This window comes from Microcaecilia unicolor, chromosome 3, assembly GCF_901765095.1.
Source record: "Microcaecilia unicolor chromosome 3, aMicUni1.1, whole genome shotgun sequence".
Taxonomy (NCBI): Eukaryota; Metazoa; Chordata; class Amphibia; order Gymnophiona; family Siphonopidae; genus Microcaecilia; species Microcaecilia unicolor.
The window spans coordinates 375,967,517-375,985,728 of NC_044033.1; the positions used below are offsets into that span (position 1 = coordinate 375,967,517).

An 18,212-nucleotide genomic window follows, 5' to 3' on the forward strand; every position below is an offset into this window, starting at 1 on the left:
GCCCATGCCCCCTTGTCCCCATGTAGCTATGCCCCTGCTCCCAGGTAAAGTAACGGCCTGCTTATCTGACATTGCTGCCTGGATGTCCAACCGCCACCTGAAACTGAACATGGCCAAGACCGAACTTCTTGTCTTCCCACCCAAACCCACTTCTCCTCTACCTCCTCTCTCTATTTCGGTTGATAACACCCTCATCGTCCCCGTCTCATCTGCCCGCAACCTCGGTGTCATCTTCGACTCCTCTCTCTCCTTCTCTGCGCATATCCTGCAAATAGCCAAGACCTGTCGCTTCTTCCTCTATAACATTAGCAGAATCCGCCCTTTCCTCTCTGAGCACACCACCCGAACTCTCATCCACTCTCTCGTTACCTCTCGCCTTGACTACTGCAACCTAATCCTCACTGGCCTACCACTTAGCCATCTATCCCCCCTTCAGTCCATTCAGAACTCTGCTGCACGTCTTATCTTCCGCCTGAACCGATACACTCATATCACCCCTCTCCTCAAGTCACTTCATTGGCTTCCGATCAGGTACCGCATTCAATTCAAGCTTCTGCTACTAACCTACAAATGTACTTGATCTGCAGCCCCTCCTTACCTCTCAACCCTCATCTCCCCTTACGTTCCTACCCGCAACCTCCGCTCTCAAGACAAATCCCTCCTTTCAGTACCCTTCTCCATCACCGCCAACTTCAGGCTCCGCCCTTTCTGCCTCGCTTCACCCCACGCGTGGAACAAACTCCCCGAGCCCATACGCCAGGCCCCCTCCCTGCCCATCTTCAAATCCCTGCTTAAAGCCCACCTCTTCAATGTCGCCTTCGGCACCTAACCTCAACACCTCTACCCAGGAAATCTTGACTGCCCCAACTTGACATTTCGTTCTTTAGATTGTAAGCTCCTTTGAGCAGGGACAGTCCTTCTTTGTGTATTTTGTACAGCGCTGCGTAACCCTAGTAGCGCTCTAGAAATGTTAAGTAGTAGTAGTAGTAGGTACATGAGTAACTTGCAAAATATTGTAGGATATATAGGATATATGCTAAAGTGCCATATTTTCCGTGAACATTTATGCCTTCCTTGCACCTGCTGGTGTCTGCGGAATACCTACCTTATATGGCACCTAGGCTGGAACAGACCCCCCAGGCTGCACACATCTCCCTCCTCCAAGCAAGGGGTTGCATGGAGAAGGCTTGCGCTGTTGGTTCTGCCGGTCCCCTGCCCCTCAGATGTCAATGTCCTGTTCCGGGGCAGGGGACCGGCAGAGCCAACAGTGTGCGCCTGCTGCACACACCCCCTTGCTGTTGGCACCTGGGGTGGACCTCCCCCACCATCCCGTCCTAGGTACGCTATAGGCTGGCGTAACTGTTCACACCTACATTTAGGCGCATCAATGCCGACTCTGACTTAAGCTAATATTAACTAATGTCATCTTGGTGCACAGATGCCATTGTAGAATTGGTGTTCAGCACATGGTATTGGTGCACCTAAATTGTAGCACCTCGATATAGAATTGTCCCCATAGAGTATAATTATTCATTCACATGGAACATTCCCAGCAACAGGTACAGAGCAGAAGTAGAATTACAAAAACATTCTGTTCAAATTCTGATGTCACATCAGTGAGAGCAACACACAAAATCCTCCACTACCAAGAATTAACAGAAAGCTTGCAAATAGACATTCAAACTGCACTAACCCTATCTATGAAAGTCAGCACTGCAAATATTCTACAACATCGCCGGAACACCTCCAGCTGGATAGAGATTTGTACACAGAATCTACACATTAAAATAATCCTTCTCAGTGGTTACAAAAGGAAAACACAGACCTGTCACCTAGTAAACAAAGTAAGAGACTACAGATTAGAAGCAAGTACCTAGACAAAAAAATGGCATTGAAAATCTAAGAACCCAGACTGTGAGCAGTGGAACACTGGGGGAAGAAAAAAAAAAGAAAGAAAGAAACAGGAAGATGTTTCTTCCTGTAAGAACAAAATACAAGATAGCCACATTTTTAAAGCTGACATCTTATTTCTCTAAATATTAAAAATCAATTTTTTTGTTTCTTTGTTGTCTGACCATTTTGTTTCTCCACTGGGTTGCTCCTGATCTCTCTTTACTACATCCTCATGTTGGTTTTCTACTAAGTCCTTTTCCATGGATTAATTTCCATTTTCTACTTTCATTGTCTATCTTCTTCCCTTATCTGACTCTGATTCTGATCTTTCTGTTTCATTTTTTTCCCCATTTCTCTCATCTGCTTTTTTTAATTCCTCCTTCTTCCCAATCCTCAGCGTCTGACCGGTTGTTCTACTTCCTGTGCTTCCCTAGTTCTCCCATTCTCACCTGTGTCTTATTCTGCCCACAATCTCCTGTTTCCTTTGACCCATTTTCTAGTTCACATTCCCATCCTTTGTATTCAGGTGCCTGTTTTCTCCTTTTACTTTCCCTATGTCCACCCTTTCTCACTTCCTTCAAAGATCTGTCCCCTTCCGTTGTTCCTCACACTCTTCACAACCCTCTTTTTTTATCCCCTTTCCCCATCATCCTTTGCTTATGCTTCTTCTCTCCCTGCCCCATCATCAGCCCCTGTTTCAACAGGAAGTACTTAATCTCCAACATTGTGCAGGCAGCCAGACAGCGATGGGAGACAGGCAGAGGAGTGGCAGGAAAGAGATGCTCCCATCTCTCTGCAGATGATTTTTATCTACAGGGTAGGTGGGAGAAGAGGTCTGCAAAAGATGATTTTGGTGGATCACAGGACATGAACCTATGCCAGTGGTGCTGTGACACAGGGTGAGCACAACAGGTAAGGTGGCAGCTTTTGGCACCCCCTGAACATCGATGCACTACTGCCGTGCTTACTCCGCTTAGCATGTTGTGCTGGCTCTGTCTGATGTAATTTTGTACTATGAATGACTAAGGAAAGAGGCTGTGAGCAATGAGTCCATGAGGAAGGGTGGATAGGAAGGCCCAAGAAGAAATAAGGAGTCTCTGATTAGAGGCAGGTGTAAAGAGATATTGAGAGGTACAGTGAGCACACTGAATAGGAGCTTGCTATAAACAGTTGGTCAAAGTACATAAGTAGCAGTAAAAATAAATGCATGTTTTAATACTTAAGTGAAAGTAAAAGTACAGCGAAGAATACATAAAAATGTACTTAAATGACAGTAAAAAAATTATTGCCTAATGTAATACTTTTTGAGTAAAATAAAAACCACAACTGCAATGAACGCAACTACTGTTAATGTTTTTATCCCAACAACTTTATTGCTCTACAATTCAATCCACTTTGCTTTTAGTAAAACTAAATTTTGAAAAGGACTGTCACTCATGCGGGTGCACGTGTGTGTCATTATTAAACCAGCACAGCTGAAAAGGTGTTCAACAACAGCACTGGCAGGAATAGAGTGTTCGGTGTAATAAAAAGTTCCTTCAAATCAGACCAGGCTTCGATATTACTGATGTCTTCTGACTGGGTTTGCAGGTATTAATCAGAGGAATTCCTCTCAGAAATACTTGACTTTCTTAGAGCAAAGAATGCTTTATCATCATCATTGTCTTCTGCATTAGAGGTAGTGCTGTCTAATCACTTGCACCTTCAACTTCATTATCAGTCATCATATTGTCGAATTACAGACAAGGCTTTCACAAAGTTGGAATCATTGTCTGTTGTTCTAACAATGTTTCAACTGATGGCAAGCTCCATATGAATATTTTCGAGAACTGATGCAATCACATCAAATGTGTGCAAAACCTTCAAGGCCAGACAAGGAGGTTTCTTCTATGTCAATCCAGTTGACAGTCACCCTAATGTAAAATTTCTATAGGATGACCAGCAGTCTGTCGTGGTAGAGACATATGTCTGTTCACCAAGAATTGCAAACAGTTTCAGCTTAATCTCTGGTTTAAAAAGACCCAACTCATCACTGTTTTGTTTGGCTGGAGACCAGTAACCAGTTCAACAAACACAGGTGACTGCACTATTGTCATAGCCTGTATTCTCTGAACAGCAACATTTAAGATGAGTTGATCCACTGTTGTTTGCATGATGAGGTTTTTATTAACAAAATCCTGTTCCAGTTTTTGCTGCTTCATTTGGTTTACCAAGGAATCATCATTTATGTCTCGCTTCCGCCTTTACTTTTAGCTGCAAGCTTTAGATGTAACTAATTAAAAGTAGTAAAAATTAGTGAAATTATTACTGTGGTAAAAGTAAAATTAACAAATGTTTTCTTTACAAGTAAAAATGATACTTTTATTTAAGTACAGTAACTAGTTACTTTTACTTAGTTACTATACAACTTGGCTATAAATTCACCAATGTGAATGTATACATGACATTTTCAGATTCTTGAATAACTGTTTCTTATCTCTGAACAGGTTGAGTTGGGTGTTTCACCATGAGAGGATCAGTCTGTGGATTCCTTCTATTGCTTGTGAGTCAAATTAAGGCAGCACCCAAGGCCTTACTTGAGGAAAGGTATGGAAATGGATATAGTGTTGGTTTACTTATTAAGATGAATTCAGGAAATCACTCACATCAGCTCAGAGCTGGTCTTTGGGACCAGGTCCGGCATTGGGTAGGTGGGGGGGGGGGGGGGGCGGTTAACAAAGGTAGCTGCCTTGGGCCCCAGAGATCCAGGGAGGCCTCATGGTCCAATATCTCTTTTCCCCTCCACAGTCCAATGTCTTCCTCCCTTCCCCTCACCTTCGTGGTCTACTTGGAAAAGCATCTCCCTTTATAAGGGGTCATTAGCACAGCAGCTATTCTGATATGCTGCCTGCAGCTGCCCCAAAGCTTTCCCTCTGCCACCCTCCATCAAGATGGGACAGGAAGATGGCAGAGGGAAAGGGGCAGGGAGATGTCAGGCTATGAGTGGAGGAGAGGGAGAGGAGATGCTGGGCTACAAGAGTAGAGGGAGGTGAGATAGTGGAAATGGTGGATTCATATGGGAGAGGCCAAGGGGGGCTGGCAAGGAGATGAATGAGAGGAGGATAGTGAGTACAGAGGTAGAAATGTTGTAATGAGGAGAAGATGAAAGATAGAAGGGAATAGGAGCCTGGGGAAGGAGTGAGTGGGAAATGGGAGAGCTAGAGCATGAGAGAAGTAGATGGAAAGTTGGTAGGTAGGTAGCTGAAAAGTAAAAAGAAGGAGAAGTGTTTTGAAAGAGAGTGAAATTTGAATGGACGGAGAGGCAGAAAAGAAAAAGGGGAGGGAAGAGCTAAAAGAGAAAAATCAGTATATCAAAGTCAGGTGTAGTGAGGGAATGAAACAAGACAGGAGAAAGGAGAAAAGACAAATGGACAGTAGCCACTGGAAAGAAAATTAACAGAAGACACAAATTGGGGCCGACATGATGGAAAAATAAAATGTCCAGACAATAAAGGCAGAAAAAAGTGTTTTATTTTAAATTTATTAACTGGAATGTGTTAGCTTTTGGATATGTGCATCACAGATCTCTTTTTAATGTATTTAGTATCATAGCCAGACAGCTGATTGGTGTTTGTGTGTGTGTGTGGGGGGGGGGGGGGGGTGCTAAGCCCAAAGTGGGTGGGCACCATATTTTCACCCCACCCTCCCCCATGGCCCCTGCACAAATGCAAAATATAAATACCTGAGCTGGCAGGGATCCCCAAGTCCCACCAGCTGAAGACCTCTTCCTGCAGTCCAACAGCCAGAACTCTCCAAGTTCTGTAGCCAGTGGCAGCTCGGGGACACTTCTGCTGGTTGCAGAGCTTGGAGATTTCTGGCTGCCAGACAGGAGGAGGAGGTAGTCTTCGGCTGGCAGGGCTTTTGGATCCCCACCAGTCAGACCTCCTCCCTACTCTTCTAGGTCACACCATGAATTACAACAAAAGACTAGCCAGTTTTGGGAGTCATTTTTTTATCTGAAACTTACGTTTAAACTACACATTAATAAAATTATGCAATCCTCATTCTTTGCTTTGCAGCAAATTCGCTCAGTCAAGTCCTTATTACCTGCATCATGCATTCGCACCTCATTCCTGCCATTGTCATTATGCATTTGGATTACTGTAACGCACTATTCTCTAGATTACCTTTTTCTTCATTAAAGCACCTCCAACTCATTCAGTCTACTGCTGTTAAACTCCTATATAATGCACATAAATTTGAACACATGCTTGTTGCTTAAAAACAAAAAGTGGTCGCTTGGTTTTTTTTTTCGCATCAACAAATTTACAATGGCTTATTACCATCAGCCCCAGAATACATTTCTAATTTCCTTATCCCCTATGATTCACCTTCCCTCCCCCTCCATTATAAGGCTCGATACCACCTGTGCTACGGCATTCACCTATGCTGGACCTAAACTCTGGAACACCCTACCACTTAAATCTGAATCCTCATGCTTAACTTTTAAAAACCTTCTTAAACTCTGGCTTTTCAGTCAAGACTTTTCTATTTTCTCTTCTCTCCATAGCTCAACTTGAGCTTTTATTGTAAACCGCCTTGCTGCCATTTTGGTGATTGGCAAAGCATGATGAGGAAAGGGAAAAAAGAGAGGGCATTCTATAAAGAAAGTGGGGGGGGGGGGGGGGGGGGACAAAGGAAGGAGACAGATCTTTGATGGAGGTGAGAAAGGGTAGACATAGGGAAGGTAAAAAGGGAAATGGGAGGCTGAATATGGAGGCAAGACAAAGGTTTTGAATCCAGAGAGGGGGTGAGTGACAGGGAAGTAGCTGGAGTTGGTAAGAGGATGAGAGGTAGAGACAAATAAGCTGGGGAGGCAATGAATGCAAAGGGTATAAATGGAAGATTAGAAAGTGGGTGGAAGACAGGAAACAGGAGATTGGAAGAATAAGACACAAGTAGAAATGGGAGATCTAGGGAGGTAAGAGAAAAAGCTGGCAAGAAGGTGAATGAGGGAGACTGAGGATTGTTGGGGGAAGGGGTTAAAATAAACAGATGAGGAAAATAGAGGAAAAAAAGAAACAGAAGCATCAGTCAGTTAGGTTTAAAGGTGAAAGGGAAAAAGACAGACAGTGAAAAAGCAGAAAATGAAAATTAGATCCTGGAAAAGGACTTAGAAGAAAATCAACAAGAAGTAGTAAAGAGAGACCAGGACTTTCCCAAGCAGAAAAACAAAATGGCCAGTGTCATGTATCCTTGGACTTCACCATAAATAATTTTGTGGACCAGGGTGCAGATTTTGAAGGTGATACGTTCTTCGATTGGTAGCCAATGCAGTTTTTCTCGAAGGGGTTTGGCACTTTTGAATCGTGTCTTACCGAATATCAACCTGGCTGCTGTGTTTTGGGCAGTCTGGAGTTTCTTTATGAGTTGTTCTTTACAACCTGCTTAGATTCCATTGCAGTAATCTGCCTGGCTTAGTACCATTGTTTGTATTAGATTGTGAAATATTGTCCTTGGGAAGGAAGGTTTTAGTCATTTAAGTTTCCACATTGAGTGGAACATTTTCTTTGTTATGGAGTTTACTTGGCTCTCAAGAGTAAGGTTGCGGTCAATAGTGACCCTGAGTATTTTTAGGCTATCTAAAATAGGGAGGATGTGGTTTGGGATGTTTAAGGTTGTGGGATAATATTTATTACTAGTAAAAAAGGCCCGTTTCCGAAACCAATGAAACGGGCGCTAGCATGTGGTTTTTTTGTGTGTGTGTGTATGTGTCACAGAGTTATTTTGTGTGTGTGTGTGTGAGTGTGTGAGGGTGCGGTGTGTGTGCAGGTTGTTGATGTGTGTCTTTTTTTGTTTTGTTTTGTTTTTGCTTGGGGGTTGGGGGATGTGCTGTGCTGTGCTGGCAAAGTGGGTTGGATTGGTGTGTGGCTTTGAGGGTGTGTTTCTGTTGTATTGTGTGTGTGTGGTTTTGTCTGTCAAGGAGGTTTGTGGAGGGGGGTCTTTCTGTTGGTGAAATGTAAATGTGGTTGTGGGGGGTCAGCCTTTGTTGAGTGTTGTTTTTTTTTTCCATGTTTTTTTTTTGTGTTGTGCTGAGGCAGCAGTGTTGTTTTAGATGGGCGGAAGGTAGAGGAGCACGTTCTTTGTCTGTCGGTATTTTTTGGCCGTTTCAGGGCTGCTGTAGGGGAATGCTGGAAGAGAAATGTGCTGTTGGAAGCAGTGCCATCTTTTTCCATTGGGCTGGGGTTCTGGGCATCCTGGAGGTGGGTGACGGCTTGCCTGAGGACGGGGATGGTTGTTTTAAGTTGGCGGAAGGGAGAAGAGCATGGTCTCGGGCCGTCGGGGGGTGATCCGGTATGTTTGGTCCATTTCAGGCCGGCTGCAGGGGAATGCTGGAACATTTATGCGCTGCAGGAATCAGCGCCGTCTTTTTCCGGGTGCTCGGGGAATCCCTGAGGTGGGAGACAGCTTGCCTGAGGCTGGGGATGGTTGGGCACGTCCTTGGCCGCTTCGGCAAAAGGGGAAGAGGAAGGGGGTGGGGAGTTACCTGCAGCTGCCTGAGAAACCATGTATTCTTTGTTTGTTTTGTATTATTAGTTTGCATTTCTGTTGAAGAAAAAGTGGATGCCTTTCGAATGATGGAGGTGGTGCGTCGGTATGCGGTTGTTTCGTTAGTTTGGCAGCCAGTCTCCAGCGATTCCTAGGCAGGGAAGGAGTACTCCTCCCCCTTCCTTGGTCGCTGTTTGCTGCTGGCTGGGTCGCGGGTAATCCTTCCAGCTGGGCCGCAGCTTGTCCTGTTCGCCCACGTCCCAGATGGTGACGGGCACATTGTTTTCCGGCTCCTCTGACTCAATGTCAAGCGATCCCAAATATAGTCTGTGCTATAGGCCCTCTGGCACTCTTCAGTACTGGCATTAGGCATTTAAAAATTTCTCCCCCCCCTCCCCCGGTCTATTTTTGCACATACCCACAGCAGGAATATTCTTGTTTCGTTTCAGCGGTGGTTCTGTGCTCTCCGTGCTGCACAGATAATGAGCCATTCTGCTGGGGAATGCTCCTCCCTTATTGTCACGTAGTTTCCTCTGATTAGTCCGTCTTACCTTGCCTAGTGTTGCCTGGGAACAGTGTTGTGATGGTCCTTTGTATTTCAGAATGTTGAGGATGTTTTTTCTGATTGGTCCGTCATGCGAGGGCGGGGCAGAGAGACATGGTCAGTGTTGTGGCTTCACCACCATGAATCCATGAACCCTTCAGTGAGTGACTGAGTGACTTCAGAACGTTGTCTTCAGAACGTTGAGGGTGTGTTTTATTATAGTAGATGTTGAGATGAGAGGATGAGGCAGTGTGTTTTTTCAGTGTTCAGTTTCAGTTGAAATGAGTTTGCCCATGAGTCCATGATGTTCAAGCTGAGCTTGATTTTGTTCTATACAGGAGGAAATGTCTTTTTGATTCTCATTTTTTAGTGTTCCACTGCTCATAATCTGGTTTCTTGGGTTTTCAGTTTCATTTTTTTTGTCTAGGTATTTTTTCTAATCTGTAGTATCATATGCTTTTTATTAGGTGATGATCTGTGTTTTCATATTTTAACCACAGAGAAGTAACAACATTTGTTTGTTACTTCTCTTTGTCTGGTAGTGGAGGAGTTTGGGTTGCTCTCACTGATGTCACACCAGAGTTTGAACAGAATGTTTTTGTAATTCTATTTCTGTTCTGTACCTTATGCTGGGAGTTTTATTGATTGATTTGGAAATGTCCCATGTGAATGAGTATTTATAGTCTAGGGGACAGTTCTATAACTGGGTGCCATAACTTAGGCATGCTGAGCATTAATTCTGTAACGCATCTGTGCGCCAAGATGTCATAAAATACTGGCATAAGTTGGCATTGATACACCTAAATGTAGACATGAACTGTTATGCCAGATCAATGACAGGCATAATAGTTTGTGCCTAAATATGACACTTTAGCGTTCAAGTTGCCATATTCTGTAAGTTACACATGTAACTGGGAGTTCAACCCATGCTCTTGCCCCCTTCCCTTATGTGTTAAGCAACTTGTATGCGTAAATTATAACAGCTCTCTAACACTTATGCGTGTAAGTGTACATTAAATGCGTGTAAGTGCTTGTATTCTATAACATACATGTACAAATAGCACCTAACCTTAGGCACCCTGTTATAGAATTAGGGGGTCTATGATTTTCATAAAGTTGACTAAATGTAAATCAGTGTGGGAACTGGAAATGGAGATGGGGCGGAGCTTGGGTGCCTCAAACAAAAAAGACATTCTGTTACCCCTTGGGAGGGGAGGGTAGAGGGAAGGAGAATGCTAGATGGAGAGGAGGGAAGAGAGAAGGTATGCTAGACTGGAGGGGGGGGGGGGCGCCGATTGATAGGTTGCAGGGAGGTGCTAGAAACCCTTGCACCAGTCCTGACTGATTGTGTTCAGCAGTGGCGTAGGAAGGGGGGGGGCGGGGGGGGGCAGTCCGCCCCGGGTGCACGCCGCTGGGGGGTGTCGGCTCCGCGCTGGTGCACTGCTCTCTCTGCCCCGGAACAGGCAGGTATGCGCTCCGGGGGGGGGGGTATGTGCTCCAGGGGGGGTGCGCTCCGGGGGGGGGGGGTGCGCTCCGGGGGGGGGGGTGCGCCCCAGCGGGAGGAGGGTGCGCTGTGCTGCACCCGGGGGGGGGGGGGTGCGCAGCGGCGACCCGCCCCGGGTGTCAGCTCCCCTCGCTACGGCTCTGGTGTTCAGTACAAAAAGAAGTGCATTTCTGTTTTTATTTCTCCAGTGTTGCAATACTTGCCAAGTTTAATTTCTTCAGGTTCCCCATTCATTTTTAGTCTCCATAGTTTATGATCCCTTGTTCAGTATCTGGGTGAGGGTCTGTCTGTGTTTTTATGTGTGAAGAAGTAATTTAAAGTTGTTTTATATGTGGTAGTATAATGGCAGGTGGGGAGATCGGGGGAGGGGCAGGGAAAAGAAGAGAGAGGGGATCGGGGGGGGGGGGGGCACCATTTCTGCCTGGGCCCCTGTTTGAGGCTGGAGATTTGGCTAGGGATTAATGACTAGGGTGCAGCCCAAAGCTATGCTAATCTCAGCCTCTTTTTATATTGATCACGGTAGGTACATGATGCAGAAATGTTTGCATGGAGGATACAGCTCCTGCAGCCCACCCCAATGAAAGTACAGGGAATGGCATGAGAGAGCTATAGCTTGGGAAGCTCACAGTTTCTCTTGTTCCAATTATATGAAACAAATCTTTTCCAGAGAAGGGAAAATGGTAAAACTAGAGGGCACAAGCTGAGGTTGTGGGGTAGTAGACTTAGGAGTAATGTTGAAAAATTCTTTTTCACGGAGAGGATGGTCGATGCCTGGAATGTCCTCTCGGGGGAGGTGGTAGAGACAAACACAGTGACGGAATTCAAAAAAGCATAGGATGAACACAGAGGATCTCTAATTAGAAAATGAATGGTATAAAAAAACACTTAAATGGCTGCTTGTGTGTAGATGTTTGAGTGATGCTTGTATGGCAGCTCCAGCTGTGAAGAACTAAGGCCAGTGATGGGCAGACTTTGTAGGTCTGTGTTTTGTATATGGAAATCCAGTTTAGGATGGGCTGGAAAGGACTTCAATGGCAACTTCAGTAGTCAGAACTGAGGACAGTGCCGGGCAGACTTTTACGGTCTGGGTCCTTCAAATGACAAGACGGATTCAGATAGGCTGGAGTGGGCTTTGACAGCAACTCCAGTAGTTGGAGCATAAGGACAGAGCCGGGTGGACTTCTATGGTCTATGTCCCAGAAACACCAAAGAAAGACCATGATCAATTATGTAATATCACGTTCATTGTTGATTTAATCACGAATTGATAATGAGTGTGACTGTTGGGTAGACTGGATGGACCATTCAGGTCTTTATCTGCCATCACTTACTATGTTACTATGTAAATCCAAAGTTCTAACATCATTACTGTTAGTAGCGTGAAAGAAGTGAATAATAAAATCTAACATCTGAAATCTACATTCCTAACATCATTACTGAAAGTAATGTGAAAGAGGCGAGTAATTAAATCTAACATCTGAAATCCAGAATTCCTGACATCATTTAGAGGACAACCGAATTTCAGTTTTGGTTTCGGCACCGAAACCGGCCCAAACCCCATTTTTGGTCATGCTTTGGTTTCAGCCGAAAATGCTAGTGCTTTTTTTCGGCTGAAACTGAAACTCCCCCCTCCACAACAACTCTCTACCTGCCCCCACCACCACCACCACTGCCACTGCCAGAGCAAGTCCTCCTGGGCTATCGTCCTGTCGTGCTGGCCTCCTGCCTTCCCCACCACCACCCAAAGGTTCTCTCCAGGCTATCTTTAAATGCCTTGCTGATCTAATGGCCTCTTCAAGGCAGAAACAATCCCTAGTCATTCCTGCCCCCACTGGTTCCTCAGTCAAAATGGCTGCTATGACTTCCCACTGCAGTCTTGAAAGACTGCTGCAGGAGGACCCAGCAGTCATCTTGAGATTGGAACTGGCATGGACAAGAGTGACTGGGATTGCTCCTGCCAGAGGCAGACTGAAAGGGTTCTGGGCCCTCAGACAATAAGGGCTATGGGTCCCTAACCACCTATCCAAAGTGATTAAATTAGATGGAAGTTAGGTGAGAGTGGACCCCTATGGATGTGGGCCCATAGGCACTGCCCTGTTGTTCCAATGGTCAGTCTGCCCTGGCTTCTGTTCATGCCGATTCCAATCTCAAAATGGCTTCCAGGTCCTCGCCACAGGAAGTCCTGGCAGTTTTTTTGACTGAGGAACCAGCGGGGGCAAGAGTGACTGGGGATTGTTCCTCCCTGTAAGAGGTCACTAGACCACCAGGGCATTTAAAGGTAGACCTAGGGAAGGCCTTCGAGAGGTGGGAGGGCAGTAAGGGTTGTGGTCGAGGGGTCTGGGAGGACCTACAAGGACCTGTTCTCTGCCGGGGGGGGGGGGGAGGAGTGTGTGTGGAGACCCACTCTCTGCTGGGGAGGCATGAGGACCTGCTCTCTTCTGAGGGGGGGGGGCAGGAGTACCTACTCTCCGCTGGGGGAAGGCATTTTCATTTTTGCAGCAAATTTCAGCAGCTGATTTGATTTTGGCAAAATTGCGAACCCTGGTTTTGGTCGCCCTCTAATAGCATTACTGAAAGTAACATGAAAGACGTGAATAATTGTCCAACATCTGAAACCCAAATTCCTGACATCATTACTGAGAGTAATTAAACAAAGTCCACTTTAAAGGTAACAGAAATAAAACAAAACAAAATACAGGAAAATAAGATGAAATCTTTTTTATTGGACTAAAGTTAATATATTTTTTGACAAGCTTTCAAAGGCAGAAATGTCTTATTCAGGTCAGGTCTGAAGAAGGTGGTTCTGGCCTTTGAAAGCGTGTCAAAATGTATTGAGTTAGTTCAATAAAAAATATATCGCCTTATAGTCCTTTCATTTATTTTATCTTCTATCTGTTTGTTTCTTGGCTGCATGTGGCACTGTACAAATGGCTAAACTCTGATTCAGCTTGATATATAAATACAGGCTTACTTCTTAACTTCCCAAACTATTGATAGAAACAGCTAGAAGTAAGATGACATGGAAATAATTGTCAGATGGTATCTGGACTGTTTCAGAGTTGCTATGAGTCATTCTTTGACCACTCTAAATTAGTGTATAAAAAGCAAGGGGCCTGATATTGAGAAAAATGCTGAGCTACTAAATACATTTCATAGGAGGTCTTTTACCAAGGTACACTGGTGTTTTTAGTTTGTGCTAAATGCTGAGACACCGATTATATTCCTATGGGCGTCTCAGCATTTAGCGCCAGCTGATTTCTAGCACAAGCTAAAAACGCTACCACACCTTAGTAAAAGACCCAGTAAGTTAGGATCCTAAATTTGTGCCCTATGTTCAGCCAAATATAGGAGCATAAATTTTCAGCTGAAAGTTCAGCTTAATTTATTAGCTTAAAGTTATGCTTATAAATGTAGGTCTGCCTTTCATTTACCTAGATTTATGAGCCTAATATATGAGCCAAGTGCTGAAAATCAGTACTAAACTCTTTAAGTTTTTTTGCCCACTTAAATCCGCCCCTGTTGGCTCCCACTTTTTATACTCTTCAACTTAGGAGTACGGAGGCAGATTTTAGAAAGGATGTCCAACTTGGAATAAGAACATCCATGTCAGTATGTTTCATATGGATGTCCATTTCTCATGTATTTTAGAACAGGATCTGCCGATATATAGGCTGCTCTAAAATTCATGAGAAATGGACATCTAAGTGCTGGCTACATCCCGCATGAATATCCATTTTACAAACTGAAACATTCAGACTACAAATGGGGCAAAACAAGGAACATGAACGTCTTTGTGGCCACATATACCTCTATATGGAGGAGTAGCCTAATAGGGAAATGAGCACAGTGGATCAGTGAGCGGTCCAAAGTATTCTTTATTGTAGAATCTCAAACAGATAAAAAGTACATAAGTATTGCCATACTGGGAAAGACCAAAGGTCCATCAAGCCCAGCATCCTGTTCCTCCAACAGTAGCCAATCCAGGTCACAAATACCTGGCAAGATCCCCAAAGAGTACAGAACATTTTATACTGCTTATCCCAGAAATAATGGATTTTCCCCAAATCCAATTAATAATGGTCTATGGACTTTTCCTTTAGGAAGCTGTCCAAACCTTTTTTAAACTCCGATAAGCTAACCGCCTTTACCACATTTTCTGGTAATTCCAGAGTTTAATTACACGTTGAGTGAAGAAAGATTTTCTCCAATTCATTTTAAATTTACTACATTGTAGCTTCATCGCATGCCAGCTAGTCCGAGTATGTTTGGAAAGCGTAAACAGACGCTTAACGTCTACCCGTTGCACTCCACTCATTATTTTATAGACCTCAATCATATTTCTCAGCCGCCTTTTCTCCAAGCTGAAGAGCCCTAGCCGCTTTAGCCTTTCCTCATAGGGAGGTTGTCCCATCCCCTTTATCATTTGCGTTGCCCTTCTCTGCACCTTTTCTAATTCCACTATATCTTTTTTGAGATGCGGCGACCAGAAATGAACACAATATTCGACGTGCGGTCGCACCATGGAGCGATACAGAGGCATTATAACGTCCTCATTTTTGTTTTCCATTCCTTTCCTAATAATACCTAACATTCTATTTGCTTTCTTAGCCGCAGCAGCAGACACAGGCCATGTTTCGCCCAAGAAGAGCTGCGTCAGGGGCTATATGTAATCTTCAACATCAAACCAACTGTATAGTAACGATATTACAGTGCATGAGAGCACGCTGCCATTTTATCTGGAGAACCCCTCAATTTAGAAGTAGAGATTGCGCTGTTTTTAAAATTTTTCTTGGTACCATTGTCTTTTGACTACCAACTGTATATGATTATCATTATTACATACCATACAGTTGGTTTGATGTTGAAGGTTACATATAGCCCCTAATATAGCCCTTCTTGGGCGAAACACAGCCTGTGTCAGGCTTTTTATTTGTTTGAGATTCTACAATAAAGAATACTTTGGACCGCTGATCTGCTGTGCTCATTTCCACATCGGATCTTGCGGATCATTTGCCTTGTTGCTTCTTGGGAGTAGCCTAATAGAGCAGCCAGCTGAAAACTGAGGCAGAGAACCAGAATACACTGTTTCAAATCCTACTGCAGCTCATTATAAATTTCTTTCCCTTTCTTTGTTTTTGTTTTTAATTTTGAGCCTTCCAAGGACCGAAAAATACCTATTATGACTTCCTTTACTCCCTCCAGTGGAGAACTGCTCAGAGTACCTTTCTGTAACCTAGTACCAGGTCTAAATGCAGACATCCACCTTGGTGGACATGAATCTTTTCCTGTTCTGAAATCAAAGTTGGATGTCCATATTTTGGCCCCTCACTAGTCTTGGTCAGACCACATCTCTTTGCCATATGGACATGCTGTAGTTTTAGAAGTTCATATCCTATGTTTCAACGGTTTTTATTGATGACTTGAAGAAATACAAATCTGACTCAATACCTTAACAGTGTTATAACATTACAATTTTAAAATCATAACAAAACAGGGGAGCTACCCCACTACTTACAGTCATCACGTTTTTCAACTTTTTTTCCCCCCCCTATCCCCCTCCCTCCCCCCTAGCCATGCTTTATCAACAGTGTTCACCATGGCCAATATACAAATAATAACTTTCATTGATGTGTTAGCACAGCCTTCCCTTCTCCCATATCCACATTCCAAAATAATATGTTCAAAACTCATATGTTCCCCCATCTCACACCAATCTCCACCACTTTTTAAACGTTATGAGGAGCATGTTATTACCAAAAAGTGTTGTGATATAGTGAAACAACTACAAAGATCCCTTCCTCCCCCCTCCCTCTACTTCCCACCCCTTGTTGAGAGATTTCCAGATTTTAACTTATTACCATGAAGGATGATCCAATTTCAAGATACATCTAAAGTGAGTTCACCATTAAACTGCGTCCTTTAGGAGACAGAGTATTAATATATGGTCCCCAAACATCCAAAAACCGCTTCAACCTCCCAGGGGAGCTCCCCACCCCTCTTCTCTCAAACAATACAAATTCGTGTAACTTGTTGCGCCAGTGCCAGAAGTCCGGGGGGGTCTCCGCCATCCACTGACTCATTATTAGTCTTTTACCAATCAAAAAGGCCTTCCGAACCATTTGACGGGCTGACCCCCTCTGCAACAGAAAAGCTTCATATTTATCTAACAAGATTCCCATCGGAGAGCACATGATTCTCAAGTCCAAAAGATCCGCCAGGTATTGGGCAATAGAATCCCAAAAGTGTCTCACTTTATAGCAGCTCCATAAATAGTGAAAGAAAGATCCCGGGGCCCTCCCACACTTCCCACATAGAGGTGTAGAAACTCCTCCCATCTTGAATACCTGAGCCTTCGTTAGATAGGCCCTATGAAGAATGCGATATTGGCATTCTCTAAGTCCTGCATTCCCCGTTAAGCTCCGTATCCTGGCCGTCAAAACATTGAAATCTAAAGAAAGATGTGGTCTTTCCAAGTCTCCTGCCCATCTCTGACGAATGTTCTCCCGATCCCTGGGCGCCAAAAGTGTCCCCAAAACCTTATGTAACCCAGAAATAGATAGTCGTTCACTTTGTACCGAATGGAAAAACTGTCTCAATAAGCGACAGTGTCCAGCGCTCAAGGCTTCCATCTCCAATGAATCCACATAGTGTTTTAACTGGGCATAGGCAAAAGTACCGCCCATATCATATCCCAGCCCCAGTGCTCCTAGGTTTAACATGCGGCCTTGTCGATTTAATACATGCTCCAACCGATTTATCCCATGTCTCGACCAGGTCCGAAAAACCGCGTTCTCCAAGCCCGGCCGAAACAACAGATTACCCTGAATAGGGAGCAGATCTGATACACACCTATTCAGGCCATACATCCGCATCATATCTCTAGAAGTTCATATCCTAACTTTATAAAATCAAGATTTGGACGCCCGTGCAATATGGATGTCTAAATGCCAGTTTTCAGATGTCCAAAACACACAAATAGAGTTTTTAAAATAACCATCTTAGTGAGTATAAAGTTATATACTCAGGCCAATTTATGAAGATAAGCTCTCAACGTTAGGAGCATAAATCCATTGAATAACAGGCCCAAGGCTTTCTTTTTTAAGGTCCTAGTGACGTGTTATGTCAGCAGCTCAAACTTATCTGAGCTGCTGACATAACATGAATGGTCCTCACGCAATGAAGCAAATCTCCCATAATATACTTCTTTTTGCCCAGTCAGAACAAAGGTTATATATTCTGCAATAAGAACAAACATACCATAAATGTTAGTTTAGTTTTCCTTTACAACTACCAAATGACATCATTGTAGTTAAACAAAATGTGAGCATACAGAACACCAAAATGCAGAACAGCAATATAACACAATATTACTAAAAAGACAGAACAGCAGCATCTTATCTCCCTCATGAAACATAGAAGGGTCAAGTCATGCATACTATCCTGCTCTTTTGCATGACTCTTCAGAGAATTACAGTTTAAGGAACTCTATATGTGATAAGAAAACTTGTATTTTCTAAATTCTCCATTGTAGTTTGGATAAATTTATGGACATTTTTGTTCCATTTTCAGGTTAGACACTCCAAATGATATTTCGTTGGCTTCCATTAGTAATCCATTTGGATTTGGAGAGGATGAAGTGAGGTAAGTTACACTCTTAATACATATTATTTCTTAGTCTTCCATATCATCATATTTACATTTTTTTTATGCAAAAACAACAATGTATTCTAACCTTACAATATC

General features: G+C 43.8%; 1 protein-coding gene across 1 annotated transcript in view; it reads left to right on the plus strand.

Moving 5' to 3' along the window:
• CGREF1 (cell growth regulator with EF-hand domain 1) overlaps positions 1-18,212 on the plus strand; it is a 59,028-nt gene that overhangs the window by 10,977 nt on the left and 29,839 nt on the right. Inside the window, exons 2-3 of the mRNA XM_030195536.1 lie at positions 4,380-4,479; positions 18,039-18,110. Of these exons, the coding sequence (XP_030051396.1) occupies positions 4,400-4,479; positions 18,039-18,110 (152 nt within the window). The 5' untranslated portion in view covers positions 4,380-4,399. The remainder of the gene's footprint in view (positions 1-4,379; positions 4,480-18,038; positions 18,111-18,212) is intronic.